The 26,261-nt window shown below is 40.2% G+C and overlaps 1 protein-coding gene across 1 annotated transcript in view; it reads right to left on the reverse strand.

Moving 5' to 3' along the window:
- Positions 1-1,097: 1,097 nt before the first annotated feature.
- The window catches only part of PRKD3 (protein kinase D3), a 109,657-nt gene continuing 84,493 nt past the window's right edge, over positions 1,098-26,261 (reverse strand). The window contains 7 exon segments of the mRNA XM_006151341.2: positions 1,098-3,523; positions 4,607-4,692; positions 6,897-7,164; positions 10,339-10,437; positions 10,677-10,838; positions 15,202-15,308; positions 17,643-17,715. Of these exon segments, the coding sequence (XP_006151403.1) occupies positions 3,350-3,523; positions 4,607-4,692; positions 6,897-7,164; positions 10,339-10,437; positions 10,677-10,838; positions 15,202-15,308; positions 17,643-17,715 (969 nt within the window). The 3' untranslated portion in view covers positions 1,098-3,349.

A 26,261-nucleotide genomic window follows, 5' to 3' on the forward strand; every position in this document is an offset into this window, starting at 1 on the left:
GTGCTCACACATGTATTGGCGCGATTCTCAAGCCACTGAATCTAGGACTCTAACCACATAGTTGGCCATGTGGGATCCAGCTGCCTTAACCACGCCACCTGCTGGTCCCTGAATCTCTCTTAATCGTTTTTGTGTTTATTCCTTTTTTTTCAGAGTTGGCTGAGAAAATTTTTAAAGATGGAAAGTGCCTGTAATTGGCCCCTGTCAAAAGTGTGCTAATTTTTATTATTATGGGGGAAGAACCAGGCAGTGTCTTAATCTTTTTTTTTTTTTTTTTTTTTTGGAGAGGTTTTTGCTATAGGGCGCATGTGCTCACCAGAAAGATGGAAAGAAAACGATAAATCACCCACCAGTCCCTTCTCCTCCATTCTCCCCTCAGGATCTTGGGCACTCATGCACAGGCACCTGGTGTGAGTTTAAGCTATGGGGTCTGGGACTTGAACTGCGGTTGACTACATATGAGTCCAGCGACATAGCCCTTACACCAACTGCTGGTCCCAGCAGTATCTTAAATCTTAAAACCTAGACAATTATTTTTAATCAGGATTTTAACTTTGTTTTTTAAGAGAGATTTCTGCTATATGTTGCATGTGCTCGCTGGAGAGACAGAGACTGAGAGGTGGAAAATGAGAAACCATCTTTTGGGGAGGGGATGGCCATGCTTCAGTCCCTTCTCCAATCTCCTCTCAGGATTTTGGGCATGTGAGTTTTTAATCCGCTAGGTCTGGGACTCAAACTGTGGTTGATTATGTGGGAGTCCAGCAACATAATTGTTACGCCATTTGTTGGTCCCAAGTTTTTAACTTTTCTTTAGTTTTTCGGTATTAACAGTTGAATATCTGGTAGTACCTGAAAAATATTACAAGCTTTTATCCAAAGAGATGCGATTTCCAGATAATTAACTCAAATTTACTGTAAAATTTAATGAGTTCAAAAAAATTTTGAAAGATAAAGAGAAATTAGTACCCTTATTGAATTAATTCTGCTAACAAGTACTATTTCCAAAATAGTTCTCTTACCAAGGCCTGGGAAAATAACACAACCAAGTACAATTTCCTTGGATCCCTCTACTGGAGATATACTCACATGGAAAAGTATGGTGATACAGAAATACATTTTATTATCAAGCTTCTTTGAGGATATTTACAAAAAGTGGGATGTAACAAAAAATATAAAAATGTACTGAATGGTGTCATTATAGACTACTTTGTACATTATTAAATGTTTTTTAGCAAACAATTATTTCTCATACAAACACAACTTGACTTCAAGACAAAAGCTTATGCAGGTTATACAGTATCTGGAGTAATTACTCCATTTTATCTGACAGTGCCTTTACAAAAATTTTTAGAAAACATCTTAGGCATTTAACAAAAACAAAAAAAGAGTGCAATTAAATTCATGGCTTGAAAAATTGATTATATAAGTAGAGCAGATGAACATCATTCCAGTTAATTTTTACCTTATGCAGTAAACCACAGTAGGTTGCCGAGTGACTCATTATTATTCCATTTTGTGCACATTTATATAAACAGACTTACTTTGGAGAAATTTGAGGAAGTCACCCTTTACCACAGAGAAAATACATTAAAAACTTTTTTTTTCAACATTAAGTTGGTTTAGTCTTTAGAACCTCTAAAGGAGAACCAGTTATTGCAAGAGGTGTGATACCTGCTGGAGCTATAGGCGTAGATAAGGACTGCCACAATACTGCTGGGGTTTAAACTCATATACTAACCTGTGAACGTGTTCCTGTGCCTGTTTTCTTACCTGTAAGATGAGGTTCCTAGTACACCACATGGCTTTTGTGAGCATAAATGAAAACATACGGACATTTTTGGTCCTGGATAAGAGCGTAGATTCAGGGATCACTCTCTAAGTCTTAGTCTGTTCATAATACAAAAACATTCTTTTCCTTTGCTACCTCAAATTCATGGGGCAATGGTTATTAAAACCTAGTTTTTTGCTTATTGACACATTCATACATAGCTGATCTTCACAACAACACTGAGGAAGGGAGAGGCAAGAATTACAACCTTCATTTTACAGGTCAGGAAACTAAAGACTCAAGACTGTCGCCTGCCCAGGCCAGCACAGTAATAATACCGGAGCCAAGACTTTGGGTTTAACAATGATTACTAAAGAATGAAGAAAGAAAAAGCTACTAGATTCCTTACAAGTAGACAATCCCCAATCTTAATCTTACTCTGGGGAAAATGTTAATAACTCTTTAAAATAACTGGTTGTTGGAGGTGAAATTTTAAAAATTCTCATTTCATTCTTTTCATTTGCTATGCTGATAATGTAGTTCCCCTTCCAAACTGTTTTATGCTCCACCCATATGTACTCCCACAAACTGCTTAAATTCACTGATTTAAGAACATTCCACTTATCCACAAAGCCCTCCTATAAGCTGAGGGGAGACAGAAAGGATACTGTTATTAACTGACCGTGCACTGGCTTTCCTTTTGGTATATACTTAATTTTCTCCCTCAGATTACTCAACCCTGGGTAAAGGATAAACAGTTCTGTGCCCACTGAACGATGGAACCCAGCTGTGGTGCCACCAGGGTGCCAGTGGGTGCATGACAGCTCGGCAGCCTGGCGAGCTATGGGAAGACTAACGTAACCAGGCTTAGACCAGCAGCTCCCACTCCTTGTAGCATCGCTTGTCTTAAATGACCTTAGAGGCTGTTGCAACATATATGCACAAAAGGTGACAAGTGAAATTCTTATGTTGTAGAGGGCATATTCAGAGTTGCTATGCTAAAATGGTTAGGAATCACTGTTCTTGAGTCCTAATTGACCTAACAAAGATAAGGAAGCCGCGAGCTCCCTTTCTAGGCATCTAGGAAAAACTCAATGCCTCGATGGTTGCTTGAACAAATGTTTAAAAGCCCTTATAGTCAGTCACATACTGGTAGCCTCACAGTTAAGTCTGAAATGCAAACTTTTGTGGTAATCAACCTTATAACTCTTAGAGGATTTGGTCAAGCTACGCAATATCTACAAGCTAGCTTGCCTTTTTTCCCTTTTTTAAAAAAATGTAAAAACAGGAAAGGGAAGATAAATTAAATGGACTATTGTACTAACGTGAAGTATTAGGAAACATAGAAAACCATGTATTGCTTATGCTACAAAAATTTATAAAAATCTTCATCTTGATTCCATTCTGATTTTGACTCAGATTCCCCTCCGGTACCTACTCATAAACTACCGTATCAGTGTCGCTGATTCCTTATCTTAGTTCCTCATGTCCTTGCACATGACGAGCTACAAAGAACAGTTACACAGTAAAATACCAGTCCCAGAATGGAATTCTGCCTTATTGAAGTTAGCTCATTGATAATTAAGGATCTTCTTCCATATCGTCTGGATTGGGAGCCATAATGAAGTGCTTTGGGTATACCAGGTTGTGTGTGTACGCGTGTATTTCCCAGCGAGCATCATCGCTTTCATGTGTAATATAACGTTCTCCAATGCGAGTTTCAAATTCTCTAAGGTCAAGCCAAGTCTGATAGTCCTAGAAAACAAAGGAGGTGATTACAAACCATAAAAGAAATACTGTGAACCTTTTTTTAAATTGCTTAGTATTCTAGTCAAATAATTAACGGCTCAAATTTATAAGTACTTGCTTTATAATAAGTTCTAACTGTAGTAATTTAAATTACAAATATTTAAAGATACATACTCATTTGAATTTGGAGTTTAATAAAATAAAGAAATTAGTTTCTGAAATTTAAAAACTGGCCTCAAGCTTCTGAGAGGCAATAACAATCACTACAATACTGTTCCATGCCAGGAGAGGTCTATACCTTCCTCCTCAAATTAGGTGAAAATTACTAGACTTTATATCAGGATAGATTTCATAACTGGGGAGACTATGATTCTCTTTGTTTTGCAACTAATTCTGCCCTTACTCCTTACTCTGAAGGCTGGGGATACCATTGGACAGTTCTGTGCAGTAACTTTTGGGAGAATTAAGCCAAACATGTTGTAAATTTTTTTTTTTTTTAACAAATTCAATGGAAAAATAAACCTTTTAATGTACAGTTAAAATATACGTGTGTGTCTTTGTGTGTCAGGGGTGGGCAGAGGCAGTTTTTGCTGTCCGCAGTCCAGCCTCAACGTCCAGAGTAGCAGATTACACAAATGTGCCACTTTGTCCATCTTTCTTTATTTTTTATTTAGGTTGGGCTGGAAATTGAACCCAGACCTTCCAGATGGCCTCAGCTTGCCAAGCAGCAGTTGTCCAGTGTGTGCTACTGTGGCTGAGCCATTTAAAACATATTTGATAAGGGGCCAGCAGGTGGCAATCGTGGTTGGGGTATTCGACTCCCATCTTAGAAAAAGTTTAATACACATAAGGAACTATCAAAGGGCGAAATCATTGCTTTCAGTTCGTGGGAGTCTATTAATACTAATTTGAATCTTGTACTGCATGACACCCAGAGATTCAGCCACGGTATGGATTCCAAGAGTACTTGGACACATTGTGAAAAGAAATATTTAGAATCTGTTGATTTCAGAGTGTTTTCATTAGGTAAGAAAATCACAGTGAACTGCTCAAATGAGAACTGCTTAAGAGAAATACTCATATTTTTACCTGTAGCCAGGGATGACTAAGAGATTTATCCACACTGTAACGTTTTCTCATCTTTACTTGAAGCAGGTTGTTTATCAAATCAATTGCTAAGAGGAAAAAGTTAGACACGTGAAATTTGATATGTATAGAGCACCTCACATTTGTGACTCTGAAGGCAGTTTAATCCATAAAATACAGGGGAGAGGAGTTTTTGCTTCTAAAGGACATGTTTTCATATGTGAAGTGATTCATAAATGTTTATTGGATTAAGTGTGTATGAAAATTTCATTTTAAACAGAGTACAGGTTGAAAGAATACACTGTAGTCAGACTGCTTGTGCTGAAGTCTGGCTCTGTCGCTTCACAGCTGAGTGATAAGGAGTCAGTTATTAAACTGCTATGCCTCAATTCTTTTCTTCTGTAAAATGAAGTTGAGAACATGAAGTCAACTTAAAAGGTTGAGATGGGGTTAGCACAAAAGCACTAAGCAAGCATTAGCTGTTATTTCAAGCTGAATAAAACATGGGTTCTGGGCTGATTCCCTGCTCCTCAGTGATCCTGTGTTGCTCTCTAGTCCCTGGGTGGGTGGGGAAAGGGACCCAAAGTTATGGCCTTTTCATCACAGATATGATTAAATCGAGCTGGTAACTTACTTCCAGAAGTTCACATTCAATAGGTTTTCACAAATAGATTCAGGGTGTTTTAGTGTATATGATGACATCTTGGCACACATTTTATTTAGTTATTTGGAGAAATGGACCCATGTCAGAATCAAGGCAACCTTCTAACTATATGCTGACTGAAATAAAATTTATACTGATATAAAAGCTTAGACTCAGGGATGAGTCAAGTAAAACTTAAACCACACTAGTCTTGTTCTCTATATATCACCAAACTAGCAAAGCTTTTCTGTAAGTACTTGATGAATTTCTTTTTGTGTTTCAAATATTCAGACTTTAATCCATTGTCCTTTGAACTTGGTCTACCATGTGCATCAGAACTGATGTTTATTTAAAATATATATTCCTGGGTATCATCCCGCTGGTGAATCTGAAATTCTGGGATATAGCCGGGGGGTTTTTTCCCCCTGATAAATTCATCAAGTGATTCTCATACAAGAGGTCTACAGAGCATATTGCCCTAGAGCTCTAAGATGACTTTGGTAACATCAGAAACTCTGTGGACTTCTTCAGTCAGCTTTCTTTGTTACCAAGTTAACCTGCTCTTGTCTTTATATGCCATTCCTCAAACTTTTCTCAGGTTAATGCAGTATTTAACACTCCCTATGATTTGGTCCAGAACTGTTGGAAAAACAGGAGCACTACTTGTTATAGGAGTTGGCTAAATCTGGGGGTGTGGGGCAGATAGTCCCCACAATTGGTACTGTTAAGTTTTATGGGACTGTTAACTACTGCTTTAAGCAGTGTACTCTTCCTTCCTCACGGTGTCAGTAAGCTAAAGAAAGCCAGCCAAGTCATTCTTGATGCAACCAGGGGTTGCAAAGTCAAAAGCCTTCTTCATGTAGGAAAAACACAGGTATGATGGTTCCCAGCAGAGGTCACAGAAGAGAGGAAAACCACAGTGTCTGTAGAATGAGTGAAGCTCACTCTAGGTAAGGCCTGAGCTAGAGGTCTCCAGGGAACTTATAGATTTTGTTCTGAAGATTGGAGAAGTGAATCATGAAAAGACAGAATACTTAAGAAAATAAAATGCCTATTGGCCTAAACAGATCTTACACAGTTCACAGGAGGGACAATCAAGAGATGACTTCACAGATGAGCCACGTTAAAGGGTGTTTGAAGGATTGGAAAGATTTCAATGACGGGGAGGAGGGATTGTATACAGGGGAAAGGCCTACGCTGAATGCAGAAAACAGCTCAGTAGAGAACACACAAGCTATAATTGAGTTGTGTACGGGTGCAGTGGGAGATGAGGGTTGAAGTGATCTTGGGCTCTGCCACAGAACTATAGCCACACTGATTAGAAGGAAGTCAAGATGTTTGGGACAGAATGAGATGGATGTAGTTTCTTCTCTAGATGGGTTTGGCAGTGATGATTGGGAAGGACCAAAAAGGAAAATTTAATGGGAAAAACAATCAAGAAGATAACTTTTACTAGTTTCAGAATAAGGCAGTTGAGGCCTGAATTAGTCCTATGCCTGGGAGCTGTAAGGAAGAGTGCTTAAAATTGGCAACTAATTGAATTTGGAAGATGACTGGGAGACATTCAAAAGGAAGTCAGAAGAGACAGACAGATTTAGAATCCCAAGGATTTTGAGAGGAAAGGGCACAGAGCCAACATACATATTTTACCTTCACTAGAAATTTCTTTCCATGGATTTGGTGGGTACATAAATGCAGCATTTTGGATTTGGTCATTTATATCTTCATCCTCATTAAAAGGAAATGTACCACTGAGGCTTACGTAGACGATAACTCCAACTGACCACATATCTAAAGAACGATTGTAACCTTTGCTCCTGAGAACTTCGGGGGCCAAGTACGCTGGCGTTCCTACCACAGATCTCCTGAAAGACTTTTCCCCAATGATGCGTGCAAATCCAAAGTCACACAGCTTCACCTGGAAATTCAAGGGTATGTTAATCTTACATGCTATTAAGTAAATTTTATTATATACTATTTTATACTTAATAGTATATAATGTATATAGGTATACATTCTTGTCTTTAATTATGATAACTGCTTCATTTCAACACACTTGCCAATGATACTACAAATATCAAATAGCTATTAATAGGGAAATTGTAAAATACCTGTTTCTCTAAAGGTAGATACACTTAATAGCCCTGTGAATCCTACAATAGTATTAAGAGCTTTCCCAGTGCTTATTTTAAAAGATAAAATTTTGAGTTCTAGTTTCCAGGAGCCAAATACGAGACTGGTGTTACATGGTTCAATTTTTTCTTTTTTTGTAAACATGAAATAGGGACCAGCAAATGGCATAATGGCTACTTCCCATGCAGTTGACTGCAGTTTGAGTCCTGGACCCAGTGGCTTAAACACACCAGGTGCATGTGCGTGTGTGCCCAAGATCCTGGAAGAATGGAGGAGAAGGGATTGTGGCATGGCAATCCCCGCTGGGGGGGTGATTTCTTGTTTTTTGTCTCCCTGTCTCTGTCTTTCTGGCAAGCGCACACACCCTACAGCAAAACAAACAAACAAACAAAACAAAACAAAACAAAACAAAAACCATAAAATAGAGTGCTGGTATTTTATCGTTTGTCTTGTAAGGAGATCATCCTTACAGCATCTGTGAGCTGGAATTACCTACTTCATTTCTGAATCATTAGGGGCCTAACAGTGCTGGGATACACAAAGGTACTCAGTAAGTGCCGAATGAAAAATAAGTAACAGCATTTAAAAATATCCTTTATTTTGCTTAATCCTAGAACCTCTCTTCTGAAAGACACTGTAAATGAAATGGAGGTATCTTAAAGATAATTTACTGTGGACAGCAGTGGGGTAGTGCTGGAGACTTCTCCAAGGAGTAAGAGTGTCCTGTTTTCTGTGCTACAGGACAACACGTTATTGCTAGTTGGATGTTCCGAACTGAATTGGCCTATCTGAAGGTGGCCATGCTGTACTGTTTCCTCTCGGAAGCAATCTGGGAGTGTGTCGAGCTTGGCAGGGCCCAGGATGCGCATCTCGCAGCTCATCCTTCCCAGAGGTCCAGACACTGGTGACTGATGACTGCATGTTCACAGCGAACAAGCAAATGCCACGTACTTCCAGAGGAAATGTTCTGACTTGTAAAATGTCTTCAGAAAAAGATTAACATGAATGAACAGAGAAAGGACTTAGCTTCTAGAAAACAATGGTATGCACAGTGACCGGGGAACAAAGAGGTCAAGGTGTGTTCAAATGCTGCTTGCTGTTTCTGGGCTGCAGACCGCTGGCACGTGTGTTTGTGAAGGCATCTGCCTGTGTCATCACTGTGTTTGGCCTCTTTCCTATTTGCGTCTTTGAAGGGTAAGGGTATTGACCCTGAAGAAATGTGGATGTTTGGTAGTATTTGTTAAATGCCAGGTTTAAGCCAACTGTTTAAGATGACTTTGCAGTCTGGCAACTGAATAAAGAAGTGTGGCCATGGCTAGCACTTGGACAGAAAAAAAAGTATTAAGTAAATAACATTATTTTTCCCTTTGCTCCTGATGGGAGCAGCATGGGTCACTAAAGGAGAGGTTGTAAAGTTGGGAGTTTTCTCCTTAGCTATAGGGATACACATCCTTTGCCTACATGCTATTTTAAAGATCAAATGAGATCATATATGGAAGCAGTTTATTGAAAGTGGTACACCAACTGTTAAGGAGCACTTTTTGGTCTCACAATGATAGAGAATCAGTTTTCGGCACAGAGGTTATTACAAAGGAAAGAACATGATGCTACTTTAGAAGAGTTGATAGATTCTTTTAAAATACGTTTTTTTCCTTTCAGGACATTTTGAGCAAATAGCTATTTGTTGTTTTTACTCTAGTCATTTGCTAATTGTTCATAAGTAATAGTCTGGCAATAGATACTTCTAGCTGATTGGAGGAAATGTCAATGACAGTCATTTAAAACAGCAGCAGGTACCACTACCAACATAGACATCTCAGCACAGCTGTGTCAAAATGTGGCCTGTGGCCCAGCTGCAGTGGGGCAGGTGGCTGGACGACACTTGCAATATGGCGGCCACTGAGAAGACCCCGGATCCTGGGTTGACCTAAAACGTGTAGGACACATGCATGAACACGTCTGTGGTCCTGGCTGGCTGCAAGTCTAGGGGGATTGTGTGAGGAGACCCTGTCCAGGGTACATGTTTTTCTTTCTCTCTCATGAAAGTAATAAACTTAAAAAGAAAGTTGAAGTTATCCACTTAGTAGGTTATGAAACCTATCTAGCAGATTGAGATCAACACTTTAAAAAGTGAAACTTGACTGAATATAAAAGAAAATCAGAGTACGCCATTCATGGCCAGGACACGTCCCTCTCATAAGGTCATACAGGTGCATCAGTGCTCCTGGCGGTGGGAAATGCTTACGTCAGTCTGAATGAAACTGGAGTATAGTACTCTAAAAGGAAAATGAACTGGCTACCTGCATCGACTATTGGGTTGTTGGGAAAGCCATGGCGCATTTTCACAGAAAAGTACTTCATGACTCCCCGTGACCTAAAACCTATCCCGTTTCAAGTAATACCCCTCAGTCTGTTCCAATTTATGGGGAACTCATCCCGAGCACCTCATGCCAATCAGTTTGGATTCTCCCCACCCAAAAAGAGACAGGAACTGTAAAGAGCTGATGTGCAAGTTATTCCTTGAGATCTAGTGAGAGTCTTAATGAGCATAATTAACCAATAAACTGAATTCAAATGATTTAGTAACCGATCCTCACTAGCAGTTATAGGCTAAACACTTTATTTCTCTAAGACAGTGTGCATTTTGAACCTTGGGACACTTTTTTCTCTTTTCACGATAGAACTTGTGAGTGTACGCATGAGAGAGTTACAGGAACACCTGCAGCAGGTCATGCCACAATCCCCTCCTTGCAGTCCTCCAGCCCCTGTGGTCTTGGCACTTGCATGTAGGCCCAGCGTGCCTCGGGCTGGCCTGGCTGCAGATTTGAACTGTAGTACCCACGTAGGATCCACTTGTACTGGGCAGCACATGACCACTGTGCCACGAGATGGACCCACATAATGAAGGTACTTCACAGATGTTGCTAGAAGCTTCAAGAGGTTCTGGAGAATATCTCACCTGAGGAAATGGCTCTGCTGAGGCAAGCAGCACGTTTTCTGGCTTTAAATCACAGTGTACAATATTCTTGAAATGTAGGTTCCTCAAAGCAACAAGTATCTGTCATTAAAGAAAAGATATTTTTCAATGCCTAGAAAATCAGTTAGAACCCAATGTGACTCCCCGATTGGTGTAATAATTTGAAAACGCCACTATAATTCTTCAAGATTTAGCTAAAAACGTTTTGTTTTTCAAAGCTAATAATTTTCACAATCTTCCAGTATGTAAAAGCACTGCTATTTGATTCTCTTAATTTTTCATTATTCTCTAGTCTCTCAAAAAAAAAAAAATTAACATACCTGTGTAACCATGAACTTAGTAATTCGCTCTGGAAGACGACTTTTCTCACTGGATAGAATCATTTCCAACATATCTCCGTGCAGCTTTTCCATTACTACAAAGACGCGTTCTGGTGTTTCAAACATACATTCCAGGTTTACAATCCCAGGGTGGTGCAAGTTCTGGAGGGGTTATAGGATATTCATAGACCAACTTAAGTAGTTTTCCTATGCAGATGTCTAACCATGTGCTACAACTGAGAGTGTGTAATACATGACACAGTAAGAGAGAGATTAGAAACACAAACGTCAAAAAAAAGCTATGACCAATAAAAAGGATCATAGATTATGATTTCTCAAGTTGTGTACAGGAGCGTGAATGCACTGAGGGGAGAGACAATCTTCTTAATTTGATTATACAACTGTCCTCACCCCCTACTGGTTCTTTCCTCCTTTTGTTGTGTGTGTGTGTGTGTGTGTGTGTGTGTGTGTGTGTTTAAAGAAAAGTCACAGTCCTCCTTCCTCAGCCTCCTAGCTGGGTTTACTGGTGTGTCCCACACTGGCCTAGTTTGCCCAGGCCAACCTCGAGCTCGTGATCCTCCCGTCTCAGCCTTCTGAGCTGCTAGGATGGTGGGCACATGCCACTGCCCTAGGATGTTAGGCTGGACCAGGAATGAAACCCAGGCCTCTCCATGTGGTCCCAGCCTGCAGAGCAGTGTCTTAGCAGTGCACATCTCACTATGGCTAGTCCCTTCTCATCTTGTTACTCTTGTGATTAATTTTGAATCTTCTGCTCTAATTTTATGCTGTCCTGGAATAGACACCAATTTCCATTCAGTTTTTAGCCAGTTACACAAAGCTTTGGCCATTTGGGGATTATATTTGTGGAGACCTTTGCATAAGAGATGGTTTCCCTAATGTGATTTTTTATCCAAGTCTCGATTTCATTACACTCTCTTCTCAGACTCAGCGCCTCTCCACTCCCGTCACCAGTGTTCCTTGAGTACCACTAAGTTATGAGGGCTGGGGATGCACAAAGATGAATGCAATACTGTTTCTCCTCATAAAGAAAGCAATCTATATTCTTCTGGCAGAAAAGCCTTCTTCAAAAACAAACCTGTCAAGTCAGCCTTGTTCAAAAACCTATAATGGCTCTGTATTTCTGGATCTAAATCTAAATTCCTAAGATCTTGAATAGCCTGGCTTCATTCTCTCTATTCCATCTTAAATGTGCTCTACAGACCCAAGTAATGAACTACTTTTATTACAGATTTAATTACAGATTTTTGTTATATTTTTGTTACGATAGTCCCCCCTTATGTGAATACCTGGTTATGCTAAGAGGGCTCACTTAAAAACTTTTTTTTGCCAGAGGGCATGTACACTTGCTGGAGAGAGGCAGACACACAGAAAGCATTTCCCTTGCGGAATGGTCATGCCATAAACCTCTCTCCTCCATTTCTCTCTCCTTTTGGGTTCATGAACATGCACACACACACACATGCGTGGTGTGTTTTTCATACTGCCAGGTCCAGAACTCAAACTGCATGGTCTGCCATGTTGCATCCTGCCACCTTAATTACCACACCACTGTGTGGCCTGCAACTACCTTCATTTTAGCCCACATTCTCTTCTTCTTCTTTTTGAGAAATTTTTGCTATAGACCATATGCACTCACCAGAGAGAGAGAGAGAGAGAGACAGAGAGAGAGAGAGAGCAAGCAAGATATCACTCCTCAGGGGAGATAGGGGGATGGCCAGTCACAATCTCTTTTCCTCCATTCTCCCATTCTCTTCTCCGGATTTTGGGCATGTATGCACACATGCCCAGCGTGAGTTTGAAGCCATGGGATCCGGGACTTGAACTGGGGTTGACTATATATGGGAGTCCAGAGACGTAATCATTACGCCATCTGCTGGTTCCATTTTAGCTCACATTCTCTCTCTGTGGGACTCTAAAAGTGTCCACATACTATACACTATTAATGTGCATGTCTGTTTCTTGCATCTTCTCTCGCTTTGCTTTCTAAGTGTTATTTGGTGTAGTGTGGTTTGTACTCTACTCTCACAGTGCCCTTCTTCATGTCACTTTATGTGCTTTCTCTTTAGTTAAAGCTTGTCAGATCACAACCCCTTGGCTTTCTTTTATTTGGGGAAGGGATCTAGGGAGGATACCATAGCTATACACCTCAGAAAGGGCCAATACTAGCAGTTGTTACTGTGGTACCTGTTCCTGCACACAACCCTGCTTCCTCTTTGCTGTTTTTAGTGCATTTTCTACCAAATTTGTAGGTCTGAACTCTTCTGTGAGAGACTCTATGCTTCTGATAATCATTGTTCTTGTAGCTTTTGGGTGATTCCAAGAAGAGAAGGAGAAAATGCTGCATGCTCTTCAGGCAATAGCAAAAGAAGTATTTTATGATATGGTATATCCTGTAAAACCAAAAGTACCCCCCTCCCATTTTTTTCCCTACCCAGTAACATGTTTTCAAGATGTGGCCATGCTGATAGTTAGAAACGTAGATCATTCTCCTATAAATACATTTATTCAATAAGTTGTAAATAAGTATTTGCTCTGTGCCTAGTACATCCAGGTTCTGGATCCATTAATAAGCAAAACTGATAAAGATCTCCTGTCCCATAGGACTTATTAATTCTAGCAAGGTGAGACAGACAATAGTAAATGAACAAGTAAATTACCTCGTATGGAGGTGGTAAGTGGTATGGAGAAAAGGAAAGCAATGAGGGTAAGAAAGTGCAGGGGTGGGAAATCAGTATAAGGCTGAAAAGAATGTGAAAGCTTTACTAGGGAAATGATATTTGGGCAAAATTTTGAAGATATCTTGAGTGGGAATGCATTCTAGACAGAACAGCTAATGCAAAGCCCCTGAGACAGGAACAGTTAGGCATGTTTGACAAACACAAGAAATCATGTGGCTGTCAGTTGAAAAGAGATTTGATTTGACTGTGGTGTCCATGGTGGAAACTTTTCCAAGAGATTTTGGTTCAGTTTAAAACAGAAAAGTCATATATGTCCAAAAATGGCATGTGCCAATTTCTGTTAAACTGGAAATACAAAGCCGATCACCAAGTACTAAAGAGAGGCTAGAAGTTTCTGGGTAAACTGTGAGCTCATCAGTAATTCAACGATTTTTTTCCTCCTGCCACCAAAAAGGCCAACCATGGTCTCGATAATACACTCAGTTTTAACTCTGTCCTTTCTTATTAAAATGTGGGGACTGTAGGGAACCAGCAGTTAGCGTAATGGCTATGTCGCTGGACTCCCACGTAGTCGACCGCGGTTCGTGTCCTGGACCTGGTGGCTTAAAACTCACGCCGGGCGCGTGTGCATGTGTGCCCAAGATCCCGAGAGGAGAATGGAGGAGAAGGGATAGTGGCATGACCATCCCCCCGGGGGGTGATTTCTCGCTTTCTGTCTCTATGTCTCTCTCTGTCGGTCTGGCGAGCGCACGTGCCCTATAGCAAACAACCTCTCCAAAAAAAAGTGGGGACTGTAGCCAGTGGTGCTACAGGCGAGGACCACAGCGCCAAGGTCACCACAGGGGATCAGCAGCCTTTCAGGTGTGTTTAATGAGGACTGTGCACAGCAAGGGCATAGGGCAAAGATGGACAAGTAAGGGTGACACAGCAAGAGAGGGAGAGGAGCAGGGGTGGCATGAAGGGACATAGCAGGATCCTTTCAATCCCTGTGAAAGGCTGGCTGAGATGCTCACAGGGCTGTCTTGTGGAACTATTTCAGTAAAGGTGTAATCTGAAACACGTTTCCTTTTAAAAATGTATTTGCCACATGAATTCAGATTGTACTAACAAAATTACATATAATATTTCACATATAAAGTACACTAAAGTTCATCTTTATACTATATATATAGGTTGAGTTTACACACCACAGGGGAACACTTGAAGACACACACACACACACAGTAGGCCCAGTGAGATAAAGTAGAGGAGCATGTGTTTTGGAAACTGACTTAAATTCAAACCCTGAACCTGCTTTCTTCCTGCTGGGTGATGTTGAGAGAACGCTTCAGTACAGAGTCCAGCACAAAGTAAGCCATTTACTAACTATAAAATGTAAATACTTCATACACACATTTTGTAGAGAATCGACAATGATAATGCTATATTAAATTTAGTATGAAAATAACTTGTGAGAATTGATGGGTACAATAGTGACCTAACAAAATGTACCAGTAGAAGTATCAAAGTATTTTGAGCTACTGGAGTGATGAATTAATAACATTTTACTCTTTTATTAAAAGATTTACTTATGAAAATGTGTTCTAAGCAAACACATTTACAACAAAATAATAGCAGTCCGCATAACTCCTACATCACCACTATCTGATTTGGGTTTCTTTAAAAAATACTTAAGCAGTTAATTCAGATTCTTACCAGCCTTTTAGCCAAAAGTCATAAGGTCAAAACAAAATAAAAAACCACATCTTATTAGTTGCATATTAGACTCAATTTTAGAAACAAATAAATCTAAAATTAAAACCTACACAAACCACTTTTTTTTTTACCTGTAAAATGGCCACTTCATTACGGAGCTGACTTTCCTGTTTTGTGGGAAATCTCATCTTATCAATTACTTTAATAGCCACATCTCTCCCAGTCTTTCTATGTTTTCCTATTTAAAAAAAAGAATAGAAAAGAAAGAAGTTGACAGTTCACACACAAAAACAAAGCTTTATTAGGAAGACAGAAAGAAATCTGTATGTATTTACTCTTGTATTTAGTTTTCTTTGGTTTACTTCTGTTCTTTCTCCACACTCCTTGACTCACCTTAAGAAAAAGATTGTTTTCTTTGTATAGAATTTGTCCCTAATAAAGGCAGTTTCATTATCTGAAACATCATTAAATGGGAATGAACCTGTCTGCTGAAAAGTAATCTGCTGAGTTGTCAGAAAAGTCATGATGCGTTTTTGCACAGAGAAACACAGAAAAATACGTCATGACTTTTCTAATGACCTAATACATTGTTAGGTAAATGACAGTTAACTGCCCTGACTTGACAGATTTTATCACATAGAAATATTGTACTAATGCATTCATTAAAAAAAAAAAAAAATAGCCGGAGGGCATGTGAACTCACCAGAAAGAGAAAGAAAGAGAAAGCACCCCTCAATGGGGCACAGTCATGCCACGATCTTTTCTCCTCCATTTCTCCACCCCAGCAGGATTTGGGGCATACACAGGCACAAGGCGTGTTTTTCACTGGGGCCAGGATTAGACCTGTGGTTGGCCATGTGGGAACCACCTATGCACCATGTTTAACTACAGTGCTATGAGGCTGGCCCTGCATTCATTTTATTCTTGGCTCACTGAGTCAGCATAAAGTGACTGAACCACACGTTACATTCCCAAACTCCAGGTTACTCTATTCTGGAATCTAGACAGAAAAGATCTGTAAGGTGGAAGTTTGTAATAAATATCCATTCTCTCATTCATTAATATAAATTAAGTAGTTATCTCGAATGTATTACGTACTAAGCCTTGTTTTCGATGCTAAGGCTTAAGCACTGAAAATGACAGGTATATTTTTGGTATTTGTTCTTTTAACCTGCCTGTGACTTGCCGTTCTCTACAGAGCTATTCACTTATTGGGAAATAACTCAGACCTGTCCTGAGGGCATGATCATAAAAATCTAACTACGTGAAAAGACAGAGCCACGCATACTGCTGAGAAGCCAAAAGCACCTCATACAGTTCTGTTTCTTTAACAAGAAGATGTCACTAGTCTTAAAACGGACCAATTTGAAGTTGCAAACCATAGGTGTTATGTACACATGTAAACTGACCATGTTTTCTGGGCAAATGTTGCATGTCAAGCATACTCTTAGGTGTCAGGAAACACAAAGAAAAAACCAGGTATCTCTCAGCCTACCCTCAAATAAAGTTCAGTAGGAAGACAATAGTAAAAAATTCCAATGTTTTAGTTACTATGGTTGAAAAACATATGTAGCAGGAGTACCAAAGAGGAACAGTCAGTTTTATTTGATGGATGGCAACAAGAAAATCTTCAATGAGGAATCCCTTTAGTTGAGCTTTGATGTGTGACTAAAGTTCTCTAGAGGGACAGATGTTTGGAGCACGTAAGTATGACTGGAAGACAGAAAGCAAAGACAGTGTTGCAGTCAGACAGGAGGCTAGAGATGCAGGGGGAAATCCCAGCAGCCTTTATGCCCTGCGAAGGAAATGGGCCATGACTCTGAGCCACTTAAAGGTTCTATGTGAGGTAATACTAAGGTCAGATGGGAGTTTTCTGAAGGATTCACTCCAAGAATGGTGTGAAATGAGGGTAAGACTAGAGACAGAAAGGGAGCTAGCAGATTTGTGACAATCTTGGCGAGGGTGACAAATGTTTCTTTTACACCTTGGGTCATAGCTTATAAAATACTTTTTACACATCAGGTTTAATTAATCTTAACAACCCTGTGAGCTATGCAGTTCAGGTTTTATTAGCTCCATTAAATAGAAGAAGGTACTGAGGCATAATGAGGTTAAATGATTTCCCTAATCTCTTAAGTCACAGAGCTGGATGAGACTTCAGGTCTTCATACCTGATAGAACATCTGTGTCAAGAGTAGACAAACAATGCCACTTATGTTCGAAATGAGTAGGGGGTATACTTCAATGAACAAACCCACACAGCTCAACATGAATTTCAAACCATCCTCCCCGCCCCTCATATAACCTCTTCATGTGTGAGCTACAAAAAGGAATCTAAAGACTACTGCAAAATTAATTTTCTGATTCCTTCTCTGTTACTTTTTAAAGTTTGCAAGTTTGCAGTTGAAATTAAGGAATCAGTTGCAGTGAAAGGACTTCGCTGAAAGGATATAACTCAACCTTTGAGAAAAAGGTCACATGGCAAAATTGTGAGATGACAAAATAACTAGCAACTTTCTAAACTAAACATTTTTTCCATGTGTACAATGTGTAAAAGGCTATAGCAGCTTACCTCCATAGACGATGCCAAACTGCCCTGAACCAAGCACCTCATCTGCAAAGATTTGGTAAACAGAACTGATGTCCTATTGGAAAGAAGCAAACAGTATTATTTACCTCTATACAACAATGTCCACATCTCTGGGACCAGCAGGTGGCCTAATGGCTACGTTGCTGGACTCCCATGTAGTTGACCGCAGTTCGAGTCCTGGACCCGGTGCCTTAAAACTCCAGTCGGGCATGTGTGTGTGCATTGGTGCCCAAGGTCCTGAGAAGAGAGAGAATGGAGCAGAAGGGATTGATTGCAGCATGGCCATCCCCAAGGCGGTGATTTCTTGCTTTCTTGTCTCTGTCTCTCTGATGAGCGCACATGCCCTATAGCAAAAATCTCTCTAAAAAATAAAAGAAAATAAAAACAACATCTCTGAATGTATTGTGTAAGAAGATATTAGGGGAAAAAATGCTTTGAACTAAAAAAATTTTTTTACATTTATTAAGTAGTAATCTATAAAATTGATATAAAAATTAAGAACAAAAGTTTAATCTACTTTGCCATGAAAGAGATCTGGTATCTGATTTGAAATAAAAACTCAAAAAATTATAATATTGGAATTAGGCTGATGAAAAAGAGTATGTGGGGGAGAGTCTGTAACAGAAATTCACTCCTCAGGCTTCCTCCATTCCTTCTGTCTTCGGCTTTGTAGTGTGTGTTGCTGTTAGAAGATCCGTGCACTAACTTGGGGCACTTAAGGTCAGAGCTGCATCAGAGTCCTGACTGAAGAAAGAAACACGGCACTGCACTTAGCAGACCTACACTTAAAGACAAAGCCTCAGTCATGCAACGAAAGCCAATGAGTGTGTGTGTGTGTGTGTGTGTAAATCACGTGTCATCTGACAACAAGGGTATGTTCTGAGAACTGCGTCACTAGGCGGTTTCTTTGTGCAAACATCACAGCGTACTTCTGCAGACCTGGACAGCACAGCCTACACTTCGCACCGGGGCTCCAGGGCCCAGCCTAGTGTGAGGTAAGGGACTGCCATCATCTGTGCAGTGCATCACTGACTGAAACACTGTCGTGGTCTGTGTTAAGTTAGAATAAAAATCTGAGGTCAGAACCATTTTTATGTGCTTTCCAACTTTAACTCAGTTTTTTGTTTAATGAAATTTTGGTTCTAATTAACTTAGATAAGGGGGCATTCAATGTATACTTAACAACTGCTAGAAAGGATTCTTTTATTTTTTTTTAAAGAATTATTTATTTGTTTAATTCCATTTGTTATTATTATTTTTTAATGTGACCAGAGAAAGAAACAGAGAAAAGAAAAGTGAGAAAGCAAGCTGCCAGGTCTGGGATTCAAACATGTCAGTCATATGGGAGTCTAGTGCCTCAACCACCACACTACCTGCTGACCCCTAGAAAGGATTCTTTATCAATGACCAATCAATTTTGAGTTTTTTCCCTCCTTGGCCAAAATGGGTATATTTTCAAGTTCCTGTGGGACCACTCAAAGTCTGTGTACTCATTATTTGGGATCCCCCACTTCTCTCTCTAAGAATATGCTGTCTGTTCTACCTACCACCAGGACAACGGCCACAGAGAGTGTGTCTTCTTGAAGCTGTCTGTCTCCTGTACTACTACTAGATGTCCACTCTTCATTGCAATCTTAGAAATCCCAAATGACACTTATAAGTCAGATAACTATAGCAGCTAGATGCCCCAAGTGAAGAAGAAAGAGAAATTTTTATCTGAGATATTATATATAGCTCACTTATTTATCCAGCCTTTACCCTTTCTAATCTAGGGGTTGGTGAACTATGGTTTATGGGCTAAATTCAGCATGCTGTCTCATTATGCCTAACCCCTGATCTAAGAATGCACTTTAAATTTTGTTTAAATTGCTAGAGGGCTTGTTCACTTACTGGAGAGTCAGAGACAGAAGGCAGGGAGAATGAGAACACATCGCACAATGGGTGTGGTCACATCTCAATCCCTTTTCTGTGGTCAGGATATTGGGCATGTGCATGTGCCTGGCATGTTTCTCAAGCTGCTGGAGACTAGGATTCAAACCACAGTTGGCCACATGGGAACCAATTCCCTTAACAAAGAGGCCACAGGTCCAGTCAGGTCCTTAATTTTATTTATTTATTATTATTATTATTATTATTATTATTATTATTATTATTATTATTATCATCGCTATAGGGTACATGTACCTCTAGAGAGACAAAGAGAAAGAGGGAAAGTGAGAAATGACCCTCTAGGGGATGGCCATGCTGCAATCCCTTCTCCTCTAGTCTTGTCTTGAGATTTTGGGCTCCCATACACACTTGCCCAGTGTGATTTCAAGCCGTCAGGTCCAGGACTCCAACTGCAGAGTTAGCCATGTAGAATCCAGTGCCTTAACCTCCAGTCCACTTGCTGGCCTGGTCCTTAAGTTTTAAATGATTAGACAAAACAAAATAATGCTATTTTGTGACATGTGAATCCCACATGAATTTCAAATTTCAGTGTCAGCAAATAAGTTATTAGCACACTGTTCGGCTCACTCATCTATGTATTGCCTATTGCCGCTTTCTTGCTACAAAGGCAGAGTTCAGTAGTTGCAATTGGTCTGCAAACCCTAAAATGTATTTATTATCTGGTCCCTTGTAGTGAAGTTTGCTGATCTGTTATAAAACCCTCCATGTACTTCCATACACCGGTCAAACATAATCTGTTCACCATTCCTTACAAGTCCTACATTTCCTGCTTCCCTCTACTCGCTCACACTTGCAAATATGTTGTTCCTCCACCCTCACTCAGCACTTCTGCCAAAATTCCATTCCTTCCCCCAGGCACATCTCAGGTTTCGTTCCTTTAGGAAGCTTTCCCATTTGACTCAATAAAAGGTAATCGCTCCCTTCCCTTTGAACTAAGTCTACCACTTTGTAATATTCTAATGTCACAGGCCAGTAGGTGGTGTGAAGGTAAGGGTGGATGGATCCCACCTGGCAGTTCAATGGTTTGAGTCCCAAAGCTGGCAGCTTGAAAATCACATTGGGTGCATGTGCACACCCACCCAAATCCCGAGGGGAGAATGGAGAAGGGTTTTGCTGGTCATGCCCCCAGTGGGTGATTTCTCACTCCCCTCCTCCCCCTGCTGTCCCTCCCTGGCAAGCGTACATACTTTATAACAAAAAAGAAAACAAACTAACAAAAATACTCTAATGAAAGAGTTAACTTTAGTTTTCTATTAAAAAACTCTGTCTCACTTTCCACCATAAAACAAGACTCCTTAGGAAAGTTATCACCCACAATGTGTATTCTAGTATCTTTAGGCAAATTGCTTGACGCTTTGGGCTGTGCACTTAGTTCTCTAATAAGATTTTCACATTTTACTGAACCTATTTTAATCACCCAATTTGCACATTAGCTGTAACTATTACTTACCACATTCTCCTGAATCTGACAGTTAGATACAGAGATGCTGGTAGACAAATCTTCTGTAAAATATAAGAATGATATATGAGAAAATAAAATTATTAGTATACGACTTTTAATATTAAGTGATTTAACTTATTATATGCCAATGCCCTTGGTGTATCAGACCTATAAAACAAGCTAACATACTGTTAATTACGTATATTAAAGCAAATTTCCTATGCACGAAATACTGATCCATCGACAGGAAGCTGATTAAATAAAATATGATAGATTCACACAAAGGAGTACTATGTGAACATCTAATAAATAATGTATAGGTATAAATACTGAGTCAGAAATCTAGCTGTGATATTACTGAGTTAAAAGGGGAAGTTGTTGGGTAGAACTGTTTGAATTAATAACAAAAATAAAGGGGGTGAGGAGGACTGCAGCGTCAAGACCCTGCTGGGGATGTTGTCTCTCTCTCTTGGTCATAGAAGAAACAACCAAACCAAGAAACAAGTAAACATGCATACACACATACATACATAAAAATAGGATTACTTCGGGCAAGTGGGAGAGGTGGAGTTAGTTTTTGTATATTTCTGTACTGCTTATATTTCTGAAAATATGTAAAGCATACATTGCTTCACTAAAAAATTTAAAAATTAGTAAGCCTACATTCTGACATCGAAACATCTGACATATTTTATCCATTCATTGATTTATTATTGCCAGAGTGTATGTATGCTCCCCAGAGAAAAAGAGGGCACCATCCCCCCTCTGACAGAGCATGGGCACACTGCAACCCTTTTTCCTCCATTTCTCCATCCTGTCAGGATTTAGCACACACCTGGCATTTTTTTTTTTTTTTAGAGATTTTTCACTACAGGGCGCGTGCGCTCGCCAGACAGACAGAGACACACAGAGAGACAGAAAGCGAGAAATCATCCCCCAGAGGGGATGGCCACGCCGCAATCCCTTCTCCATTCTCCTCTCGGGATCTTGGACACTCACGCACCCAGCATGGGTTTTAAGCCACCGGGTCCGGGACGCGAACCGCGGTCGACTACGTGGGAGTCCAGCGACATAGCCATTATGCTAACTGCTGGTTCCCAACACCTGGCATGTTTTTCAAGTCACAGGAATAGGATTTGAATCACAGCTGACCATGCAGAATGTACTCCCTATGCACTGTGCGTAACTGCTGTGCTCTGGGGATGGCCCAAATTTATATATTTCGAATACTGGATAAAAGCAAGTTGTAGGGGTCAGCAGGTAGCACAGTGGTTGAGATGCTGGACTCCCACATGGCTGACAATCACACCAGGCACATGCGTGTGCATGCCCAAAATCCCAGGAGAAAGGAGGAAAAGAAACCCGTGTGGCCATCCCCCTGGGGGTGATTTCTCACTTTCCCTTTCACTGTCTTTCTCTGGCAAGTGCACAAGCCCTATGACAAAAAACACAAAACAAAACAAAAAAGTTGCAAAAACAACAGAATATGACCTGTTTTCTTCAAAAAGAAAAATAATGTAACAGAATAGATCCCTGTTCTTCCAAAAACCTTTCCAAATCAAGAAATGCACACCAGACTGTTAATAATGATTTTCTGAGGTAGGAGCTATAGGATGGGGACTCTCCAAAAAATCAGTATTAAACTCCAAATACGTACGTCATGGCCTCAGTGCCTTTGAGCACACTGTCTTACCTACAATACAACACAGAGTACAACCCTCCCTGCTCCCATTTAGCTCTGCCCAGTCTCTGCTTGCTCTCCCTACCCTGTCTACATTCCTTAGTTTTGCATTATGCTGCTTTGCGCCACCTTGTAGCACCAAGTATGTCACAGCTCTCCAAATAGCTTTTACAACTGCAAGACTCCACGAACACTAGCACTGTCCCGTACTTTATGTTTTCTCTTTCATTGAACAGTGACAACCCTATGAAGCACGTACTATTATAGAGAGGTCAAGTTCTTGTCTAGGATCATAGAGGAGGTGGGTGGAGCCAGGATCTAAATGTAGGGAGAGCCTGGCGCTGGGCACTGTATGGGTGTACTGTAACAAACATCATTTTTATAAAGTGATCAACCAATGGTGTTGGGTACTAAAGACAAAGCCTAAGATGAGCATTAAGAATACAAAGAGGTCTACAACCACACATTCCAAATGCTTGCAAACCAGGAGACAAAGCCATCAACAAGATATTGCTTACTGTGGTCTTTCCCTTGCCCTGGAGAAGTGCAAATGCTCGCTTGTGGGGTAACAGGCATGAGAGCCTGGCGAATTGCTTTTTCCCAGCTTTGTGCTACATCAAGTCCAACTCCAGTGGCAGCAAGAACAGGATTGTGAGAGCTGTCCCCATTATTCTCACCAACAAAGTACACCATAGTATCAGTGATGATTTCAAAGCAGTGTGGGTTGCTGCCTTGGGAAATGTTTGTGAAATCACGTGGTGAAGACACGCGGAGAATTTCTGAAAGTGGAATTTCCTGAAGTAAAAAATTAAGCATTAGAAAATATAAATACATCTTTGTTTTTATTTTTAAATTAAATATACTACAGAATAAAAGATACACAGTTCTTATTTATTTATTTATTTATTTTTGAGAGTTTTTTTTTTTTTCTTTTTTTTTTTTCTTTCTATAGAACACATGTGCTTGACAGCCAGTCAGCCAGAGACAGAGACAGAAAACAAGAAATCACCCCCTGGGGGATGGCCACACCATAATCCCTTCACCTCCATACTCCTCTTGGGATCTCGCACATGTGCCTGGTGTGAGTTTCAAGCCACTGAGTCCAGGACTTGAAACACGGTCGACTACATGGAACTCTAGCAACATAACCATTATGCCATCTGGTGTTCCCAAAGATAAACATTTTTATGACTGCCATTAAGAAGAATACAATTATGTGGCACAGGGAACACACTGTCAAGTCTTATGACAGGGTCTGCCTGGAGTGACCTGCCTGCCTTACAATGCCAAAGCAGACCACTGAGCTCAGAGAGGCCAACAGGGTGCAAGAAAGGAGAGGATTTAGGAGGGTGATTTGCCACTTGTCCCTTTCCAACTGTCATTAAATCAAGTCAACAGCTACTCCCTCCTGGCTTCTCTCTGTGAGAGACAGCTCCAAAGGGAGTGAGAAGCAGAAATAATGGCAGAGAAAACAGAATCCTGTGTCAGTATAGATTGTTTAAGCACTTCATGCTGGTTCTGTCCATTGAAATAAACTAACAATCACTGATGTTTAGTCTACTTCCCAAGGCAAAAAACTAACTTAAAATAATAATAATAAGCTCAAAGCAAGTCATTAGTTCCTATTCTTCCCATTCTCTTATTGATCTAATCGTTATACTTCCAATCTTGTTTAGTGTCAGACAGTGATGTGACAAAATGTAGGGCAAGCCAAAGTAAGGAGGACTGTATCAATGGAGCTGAAGAGCCAAGATAACACTGGAGCCTTAGGTAATGTGGAAGGTTTGAAAAGCATGAAACACTTCACCACCTTTTCTGGATAGGCAATAGTCATGGATTTTCTAGGTTGTCTAATCTAAATCAGAGTATCTAGAAGTTAAGCAGCAGCAATCTGACAGGCAGCCCAAGACAAAGAAACACAACAATAAAACCCAATATTCCGTACAGGGCTGCTGTGGGGGCTGGAATGAGGGGTGGGGAACAGATGTTTTGACAAAGGACCTAACAGTGACTTCTACAAACTCTATAAGGCAGAGCCATTACAGGCACATTAACATATAACAATTAATAAATATAATTTGGATATATTTAGAAAAGATACTATATATTAATGTCTATTTTTTTAAATGTGAAATTCTTACCTTATAATACTTTGATCCAGATTCATTTTGAAATAATGTTAGATATTTGCTGTCAAGTCTCCAATAATGCCTTTTTCTCTATAAAATAAAGATCAGAAAACTGTGAGATTCAAAAATAATTGATTCCTTCAAGGTACTGAATACTTTCCTTTACCTTTCATTTCCATTTGTAAATTCTTATTTTTGAATATGTTTAAAATTCATGTGGTTTGGGACCAGGAGTTAGCATAATGGCTATGTTGTTGGACTCCCATGTAGTTGACTATGGTTCAAGTCCCAGACCCCGTGGTTTAAACTCACGCCGGGCACATGTGCATGAGTACCCAAGATTCTGAGAGGAGAATAGAGAAGGGATTGTGTGCAGCAGGGCCATCCCGCTGGGAAGTGATTACTTGCTTTCTGTCTCTCTGTTTTTCTGGCAAGTGCATGTGCCCTATAGTGAGAAAACCTCCTCCCCCCTGCCCCCCCAAAAAAGTACTGCTCTTATCTCACTTGTCCCAACTTCTCATCCTTACTCCAGTCAGAGAGAGCCTAAGAAAACACCCCTCAAGGGGCATGGTCATGTTGCAACCCCTTCTCGGTTTCTCCCTCTTTTTGGGATTTTGTGCACACATGCACACAAGCCTAGGGTTTTCTTCAAGCTGCCAGGTCGAGGACTTGAACTAGCTGGCCATGTAGGATGCTGCCACCTTAACCGCCATGCCTCAGTTGGGCCAGTTTCATTCTTAAAGGTTTACTACAAAGTCTCTTTCAGTAACCCATTCAGCAAATTATCAAATGAAATTAAAAACAAAACAAAAACCAAAAAAAACCAACAGTGGCTACTAACATTTATTGAGTGCACACTATTTCAAGCTGTTTTATATTAACTCATTTGGATCTATGAGGTAGTTATTATTACCATGCAAATTTAACAGATGATGCAAATACAGTATAAAGAAACTAACTTTCCCAAGCTCACGCAATTTTAGTAAGTCACAAAGGGTTAGGTGGTTTAGCTCCAAATTCTGTTCTTAACCACTACAATATACAGATTCTTCAAATGTTCTTTCACTCCACTGTGGTCTCACCATTCCTCTTCTTTGCTAGATCTTAACAAAACAAAACAAAACCCCAACTATGTGCATATTTACATTGTTATAGTTTACATAAAAACAAATAAGGTTCTATCATTGGTAATAACTTAAGATGACTTTTCAGATGAAGTTTCAATTCCTTCTTTTCTATTTGCCAGAGAGTGTATGCGCTAGCCAAAGACAGACAGAGAGAGGGAGAGGGAGCAAGCACCTGCCAGTTGGCTGTGGTCAGGACATAATCCCTTACCCCTCTCTCCAGCTGGCTGGGCTTTTGGGCGTGCGTGCACACAGACCCCTACTATGTTTTTTCCG

The sequence above is a fragment of the Tupaia chinensis genome, unplaced genomic scaffold (assembly GCF_000334495.1).
Source record: "Tupaia chinensis unplaced genomic scaffold, TupChi_1.0 Scaffold000317_1, whole genome shotgun sequence".
NCBI classification, from domain to species: domain Eukaryota; kingdom Metazoa; phylum Chordata; class Mammalia; order Scandentia; family Tupaiidae; genus Tupaia; species Tupaia belangeri.